The 7,770-nt window shown below is 52.1% G+C and overlaps 1 protein-coding gene across 1 annotated transcript in view; it reads left to right on the top strand.

Annotated features, from left to right (window-relative positions):
• Positions 1–468: 468 nt before the first annotated feature.
• EEF1G (eukaryotic translation elongation factor 1 gamma) overlaps positions 469–7,770 on the top strand; it is a 9,029-nt gene continuing 1,727 nt past the window's right edge. The window contains exons 1-6 of the mRNA XM_044682220.1: positions 469–669; positions 873–936; positions 1,037–1,179; positions 2,968–3,111; positions 3,507–3,636; positions 4,793–5,000. Coding sequence (XP_044538155.1) covers positions 484–669; positions 873–936; positions 1,037–1,179; positions 2,968–3,111; positions 3,507–3,636; positions 4,793–5,000 — 875 coding nt within the window. The 5' untranslated portion in view covers positions 469–483. The remainder of the gene's footprint in view (positions 670–872; positions 937–1,036; positions 1,180–2,967; positions 3,112–3,506; positions 3,637–4,792; positions 5,001–7,770) is intronic.

Here is a 7,770-nt window from a genome sequence, read left to right as displayed (position 1 = left end):
CTGAGGCCGGCCGGGGCCGCCGCCCCGGAACACTTGGAAATGCCCGCGCTCGCCGGCCCGGGGGCTTGGCAGAGGGGGAGGGGAGGGCCCGAGGGGTGGTGCGGAGGGCGATGAGCAGTTTGGGAGGTCAGGGGCATCGCGGCTGAGGGGTCTTCCAGCGTAGGGGGTGCCGCGGGCAGGTGGGGCCTGGGGGTGGTTAGCGGTTTGGGGGGCATGGGAGGGCAGGGGGCGTCACAGGCTGCCAGGCTTGGGGTGGGGGCCGGGGTGACCCCGGCATGGGGTGCCGAGGAAGCGTGCCGGTACGGGGCTGCGGTTGCTCTGCAAACCCCGCCGAGCCTCTAGGCGCTTGGCCCTGGAGGACGAGGGGACACGCGGCCGGCCTGAGCCCTTTGGAGGCCCCTCATCTCAGCTTGTTCTGGCCTGCCCTTTGCCTGGTGAAGGGGGAGGAGGGCTCAGAGAAGCGAGCGTTGGGGTGCGGGGCTCATGGCCATTCTTTCCCCCCTTCCACAGACCCTGTACACGTACCCTGAAAACTGGCGGGCCTTCAAGGCCCTCATCGCTGCACAGTACAGCGGGGCCCAGATCCGCGTGCTGTCCGCACCTCCCCACTTCCACTTTGGTCAGACCAACCGCACCCCTGAATTCCTCCGAAAATTTCCCGCTGGCAAGGTGAGTGGGTCCCCTTGGGGCATCCCATCCCCTTGCAGCTAGAGCCTTGGGGGAGGGGGGGTCCCCGGGACATCACCTCCCCCATTCAAGGCTGTTCCTCCTCTGAACCTCTGTGCTGGGCCCTTTGGGAAAGGTGAGCAGAAGGCTCAGGTCTCGGCCTAGAACTGCTCCGTGAGGGGGCTTTCCTGTCTTTTTCCCCCCAGGTTCCGGCATTTGAGGGTGATGATGGGTTCTGTGTGTTTGAAAGCAATGCTATTGCACACTATGGTAAGTAAAGGGGGCCTGGGATTGGGGAGACTATCGATGAGGGTGGGATCTCTCCCAGCCACCTCCTTACCACTTAAACCCTCTTTTCGGCCTGATGCAGTAAGCAATGATGACCTTCGAGGTCCTACTCCCGAGGCAGCTGCCCAGGTGATCCAGTGGGTGAGCTTTGCTGACAGTGACATTGTTCCTCCAGCAAGTACCTGGGTGTTCCCCACTCTTGGCATCATGCATCACAACAAGCAGGTAAGTGCTGGGGCCACCAGGTCAGGTGCAGGGTAAGCCTGGGTCCTGGCCACATCACAGCTTTCAGGCTGGTCCTTGACTTGGCCAAGATGAAGTAGGATGAAAAGAACTGATTACACTGGTTTCCTTGCTCCTTCCCACCCTAGTTCAGGTCTCAGTTATCTCTCAGTTACCTGTTGTGATAGTCTGTTTACTGTCCCGGCTCCCTTCTCTGGCTATTTTTCACTTGTCTGTCATCTGTCTGACCAGACTCCTTCAAGAACAAATAGAAACTCTTAAATCTTTCATAATCTAGCCTCGACTTACCTTTCCAGTCTCATGCATTGTAGTCCCTCAGGTCCTCTGGGGTCCACTCAGACCAGCTGCCTCCTTGTCCCTTTGCTTTTGCCATTCACCATGCTTGGAATGCCCACCCTTTTTACCTCTCCCTTTCAGATACCCCAATTTCTTTCAAGGCTCAGTTAAAACGCCACCTTCTCCATGAGATCTTTTCTCGATGCCCCTCTGCCCTCATTCTCGGTGCATATGCGCCCATATACATTTTCTTCTCTGATGGAATAAACTCTTTGAGGGCAGAGACCCTTGTATCTAGCGCCTGACAATGCTTGGCATGAGGAAGGCACCTCTTAAGTGTTTGTTTTGACTGAGGGAAGGAGCCAGTGCCAGAAGGAAACAATAGAGGGGCATCACAGCATCAAGGATTTAGAGATGGCAGGAGCCCCTAGGTCCTCCGGTCTAATTCTCTTCTTTTCTTTCTTTAAAAACCCTTCCCTTCTGTTTTAGAATCAATACTGTGTATTGGTTCCAAGGCTGGGGAACAGTAAAGGGCAGTTAAGTGACTTGTCCAGGAAGGGTCTGGGGCCAGATTTGAACCCAGGACTTCCTTTTTTTAGGCCTGGCTTTCTATCCATTAAGTCACTTAGCTACCCCCGATTCTGTTTCTTTAGAGAAGGAAATAGGGCCAGGAAGGAGTGCGGGAATTTGTAGTAGTAGTAGCAGCCTCTCTTTTGGTCTTTGGGATTTTCTCTTGATCTGTGGCCACCAGGAATAGGTACCAGAGTAGACCGGATTCATGGGCTTGAGGAGATTGAGCCTAAGGTCTTCCTAGAGGGCCCTTCTGAGAAGGAGGCAGGTTGTCTAATGTGAAGGATGATTGATGCTTGGCAGCAGGGTTGAGGCCTGCTTTTCCCCCAGGGCCTTTGCCCAAGTTAGAGCCTTTTCTTGGGGCCTCAAGTCTTCCTCTGTAAGTGAGGTGATTGGACTAGATGACCTTCAAGATCCCTGCCCGCCCTGCAGCCTGTGCCTTCTAAATTGGGTAGAAGTTGGCAGCGGAAAGAGGCTTTAGAAGTCATGGAGTGACTGGGGCCAATTCTGGGGGTTGAGTAATGGGAGAAGAGAGGGCTGTCAGCTGTTGGTTCACCTCAGCCCATTTCCTCTCTGACCTCTGGGCCCAACCCTGACCAGGTCTGACTCCCTCAGGCCTGTCCTAGGCACTTGATCCATGGAAGACTGGCTGTAGGGTGTGGGGCAGAGCCCTAGGATACTGCTGTCTCAAACAGGCAGCCAAAAGGAAGCGCTTCCTAACAGCTGAAGCTGTCCCAGTGGATGGGGCAGCCAGGGAGATATGTTCAAAGGGGCAGTGATTTGGCAAAATCATTGGTCACCCCATGCTGCTTCGGCCTCATCAGGCCCCAAGAGGCTGAGTTGGGGGAAGCCAGATCCACCTCTCGAGGCTGGAGCCTAGCGGTTGGACCTATGCTGAGTTGACTGTTTCATTTCCTCTGCCAGGCCACCGAGAATGCCAAAGAGGAGGTCAGGCGAGTTCTGGGGCTCCTAGACGCTCACCTAAAGACTCGGACTTTCCTGGTGGGTGACCGGGTGACCCTGGCGGACATCACAGTCGTGTGTACCCTTTTGTGGCTCTATAAGCAGGTAAGTAGGGGTGGCAGCATCATGGCTGGTGAGAACAGGAGGGAGAGAGACAGGACACAAAGCTGGGCCCAGCTAGGACAGCTGGTTTCCAGGCCAGGCCTATATGCTGAAGGCTGGTTCTGGGACCTTTTAGTTAGTGTGAGGACTCATAGGATTCTTTAGTTCCTTACATCAATTTCCTCCCAATTTTTGAGGCTTTGCTGCTTGGAGTTTTTCCATCACTAGGGGAGAGGGGCAGGTCGATATTAGAATCCTATCCCCCACAAAGCTCCTAACACTCAGGCCAGAGGAGCAAAAACCCAGGGATGTTGATTTCTCAGAGAAGGAGGAGGAGGCTCTGGCAGTCTTTGGAATGCACATCCCAGCACTGATCTGTCCTGGAATTGTCCCTCTAGGTCCTAGAGCCATCTTTCCGGCAGGCCTTCCCCAACACCAACCGCTGGTTCCTCACCTGCATTCACCAGCCCCAGTTCCGGGCAGTTTTGGGGGAGGTGAAGCTCTGTGAGAAGATGGCCCAATTCGATGGTAAGTGAGAATGGCCTTGATGCCCGTGTCTTTTCAGTAGCCTTCCCTGTCTTTTCTCAGGGCAGCACACCTTATAAGGAATTTAGAAAGAGGAAGCCTCGCTCCCATGAAGAAAAGACTGGTACCCTGTGCAGGTGTCCATCTCTGAAGATCTTGGGGTCTTCTGTGTCCTTTGGGGCAAAATGTGGTCACTATAATGACCCATTACATGGCTGTGTCTGTTTCCCCTGTTGTGTTGCCTTAATTGTCTTCAGGTCATGCATGGTTGTTCTTGGCAATGTGGCTATGTACCATTCTCCAGTCAATGGGCATCAGATTTCTGTTGTCCAAAAGGGTATTTTTGGGCAGAGGGATTCTTCCTAGAATTTTGTGATTGAGCTTGGGGATGGTGAGCTGTGGGGTTGCTTTCTCAGTTTCTTTCCAAAGGCTTTCATGAACAGCTGGGCCAGTTCACAGCTCAGGCCTCTCTGCAGTCCTCACCAGTCAGGCTCCCTTCCCCCTCCTAGGCTGATTGTGCAGCTTCAGGGGTGTTGAGATTTGCACATGGACTGAGCTGTCCTTCTGGTGTTTGCATGCCCTCGTAGGTGTGCTATGAATGGCTCTGCACCCATCACTCACCTCAGTAATCTTGGTAGTCAGACCCTTGTCAGAGAGACTGGAGGCAAAGATCTCCCTGCTTCTTTGTCCTTATTCATAATGTCATGTGACTCTTCTTTTTTAAACTGCCTTTGTTCCTTGCCTGCATAAGAATTCTTTCCTTTACCCTGTTTTATCGGCTTCTCTTCTCATTTTTTTGTGGTGTGATCTTGCACTTTCAGGCAGAATGGTGTGTGGTGTGAGATGTTGGTCTAAACCTGATTTCCGCCAGACTTCTTCCCAGCTGTTCTGGTCAAATAGGGACTTTCTGAAGCCTCAGTTTGGGGATCTTGGAGCCTTCCTTTTCTGTTCTGTCCTACTGACCCACTTTTCTGGTTTTGAGCCTTTCTTTACCAAGACTTTGATGTTGCTAAAGTCATTTCCCAGGTGCCAGGCTCAGCTCTGGCCCTCAGAGTCAGGCTCTGCATTTCCTAATCCTACTTACTTTTAGAGTGATGTGGCCTGTGTGAGAGTCCTCAGGACAGGGCTTAATATGGGGACTGTTTCTCCCTTTTGCTAGCTAAGAAGTTTGCTGAGAGTCAGCCTAAGAAGGAGCTTCCAAGAAAGGAGAAGGGACAGAGAGAAGAGAAGCCAAAGGCCCAGGCTGAGCGGAAAGAGGAGAAGAAGGCGGCTGCAGCCCCTGGCCCCGAGGACGAGTTGGATGAGTGTGAGCAGGCTCTGGCTGCGGAGCCCAAGGCCAAGGACCCCTTTGCTCACCTGCCCAAGAGGTAGGACACGGAGGACCTGGGGAGGGACAATTGGATTCATTAGAAGAACTTACTGAATGCTTACTCTGGGCCAGAACCCGAGAGTCACAGTGGGGGAGGCGACATGTCCACGAAGGTGGATGGAAAGTGCTCTCGCCTCGGATGGACACATGGATGGACTCACTGACCGACTGTGAAAGGATTCCTGCAAAGGATGGGCTTTGAAGGGAGGGAGAGATTGGCCATGATTGTGGTCTAGTGACAGCACATAGGCAGCTGGAGTTGGGGGAAAGTCTGAGGGAACAGGGAAGGTAGAAAGGGACTGGGCTATGAAGAGCTTCGAGTGCCAAACAGAAGAGTTTACATTGATCCTGGAAGCAAAGAGTTTATTGAGCAGGGGAATGACCTGGGCAGACCATTCGTTTTGGGGAAAATTGTCTTGGCACGTATGTGGAGGATGGATTGGAGTAGAGAGAGGCTTGAAGCAAGCGGCCCATTCGGATTTCACTGTAGAAGTCTAGTTGAGTGGCGGGGCCCGAGTGAGGGAGTAGAGAGGAGACAGAGGAGAGAGCCTGGGACAGCAGAAATGGCAGCATTTTTTTAGTGGATTGGAAATGTGTAGTAGGTCATGGCGAGGTATTGTGGATGAGCCCTCCGCTGTCAGGCTAGGGGCTGTGTCCTCTGTATAGGAAGAGGAGAGGTTGGGGGGAAAGTTAGTGAGTTCCATTTTGGACATGTTGAGTTGGAGGTGTGACTGGACATCCAGCTGGTGGTGTGTCTTGCAGGTCAGCAGAGAGGTTGAGGCTGAATCATTGGAGCAGGGGGTCATCTGTATAGAGATGAGAATTGAACCCTTGGGAATGGGTAGGGTCACTGAAAGAGTGGAGAGGAGGGTCCAGGATGGAAGTCGGGTACCTGTACCTGTCATGGCTCAGAGACTTGGAGAGATTGGACTGTCCTTTGGCACGTTCTGGGTGTCGCACATCTCATGAAACCCAGTTATTGTCTCTGACCTGTGTGACTGTGGGCACCTCCTGGAGGTCAGGGGTGGAAAGGAAGGGAGTCAACACTTATCCTTGGGAGATGGAGCCCAGCTGGGAGACAGCGGGTCGGAGCCGGTGGGGATCGCTGCTTCTGCTGATGTCACTAAAGTCCAGAGATGGCTCTCTAGAAGTATCTGAGGTGCCCACAGCCCCTGGGCCATTCTTAGGAGGACTATCACTCTCCTGATCACCAAGCTTGAATGCTCCCCACTTGGCTTCCTGGGCCCCATGTGGGCTTGTGTCTGCAGCAGCATGCCAGTGGGCATTTCTGGCTTAGTCAGGGTTTCTCCTCTTGAGATGGGAGATGGGGGAAGAAACCCATCTTTGCTAAGGCGAGCAGAGCACTGGATTCCGGAGTCTCCTTGTCTGTAAAGGGAGGCATTGACCAGACTGGGCTTCTTCCCCTCTCTTGGCTCCTGAACTCCCCAGAGTGATGCTTTAAGTAATTGAAGGAAATAGTGAAAATGAAGGGAGAATTTTCTTTTTTTTTTTTTTTTTTTTTAAATCAAAATTCTTAGACTCGGTGCCAGCCCCAAATGAAGGGCTCTGCAGTCCCAGGGAAGAATTGCTCAGTGAGGTGACTTTAAATCAGTCGCTGACAGCAAGTTTGCACTTGCTCTAAGGTGCCCTTGGCTTCCGCTTTATCCAGGAGGTGTCCCTGGTTGATGGGGTCCAGGAGCCTGGCCAGGCTCCCTGAGAACGCCCTCTGCCCTTCTGTCCCAGTGAACAACGAAGCAGCCAACTGCTTAGCGCAGGACCTTTTTCTTCATAAGTTTTTATTGTCTTTTAAAAAAACCAAACTCATCTCTTAGAATCAATGCTGCGTATTGGTTCCAAGGCAGAAGAGTGACAAGAGCTAGGCAATGGCAGTTAAGTGACTTGTCCAAGGTTACCTAGCCAGGAAGTATCTGGGGCCCAATTTGAACCCAGGCCTGACTTTATCCACTGAGGCATTCAGGTGCCCCTTTATTGTCTTTTTTTTTTTTTTTTTTACATCACCCTTATTTCTCCCAGCGCCCTTTTTTTCTCAGTCAGCTTCTCCACTCTCAGAGAGCTAGTCCATATAATGAAGTTTGGGTTTTTGTTTATAGTCAGTCAAAAAGAGGGGAAACTAAAAGCTGCTCTTGAGTCAGAAAGTATTTGCGGCATGAGATGCCCTCGTTCTCCAGCCTCCAAGGGCTCCTCTCCAAGCTCGTGATTTTGGGGTGATTTCCCAGCTCTGCCTCAGTTTGAGTGTGTGGTGGTCCTTGTCTGTCAGCTCTGTTACTGGCATTCTTGTGCCCAGGAGATTCAGCCATTGCCCAGTCCAGGGGCATCTGTTCTCTTTCCATTTCTTGGCATCCCATCACAAGAGCAGCCCCTAAACAGGCCTGCATTGTAGAATCTGAGCTTGGTTGTTATTGGTCACTCGAGACTAAGAGTGCTTGCAGGGTCCCCCAGACTGACCTACGTGTGCCCTATGGGCACAGGAGTTTGTGATTGGGTTCTGGGTATCTGTGAACCGTCTTGTAGTGGTTTTGTGGGGCCGTAGGGTGGTGAGGAGGGCCTTGAAAGAGGTAGCCCTTTTTCCTGTCTATTTGTGCTGGGATTACCGAGAATACTGGAAGGTTGGCTGGACTTGGAGTCAGACTTCCATGTTCCCATTTGTAGAAAGTGCCTCATGAAGCTATTGTGAGGACCTGACTTTGTGGATCTGAGGTGTTTTTTTTTTTTTTTTTTTTTTTTTTTTTTTTTTTTTTTTTTTTTTT

Source organism: Gracilinanus agilis, chromosome 6, assembly GCF_016433145.1.
Source record: "Gracilinanus agilis isolate LMUSP501 chromosome 6, AgileGrace, whole genome shotgun sequence".
NCBI lineage: Eukaryota > Metazoa > Chordata > Mammalia > Didelphimorphia > Didelphidae > Gracilinanus > Gracilinanus agilis.
The sequence above is the reverse complement of the archived record's forward strand: the minus strand, read 5'-3'. Positions and strand labels throughout refer to the sequence as shown.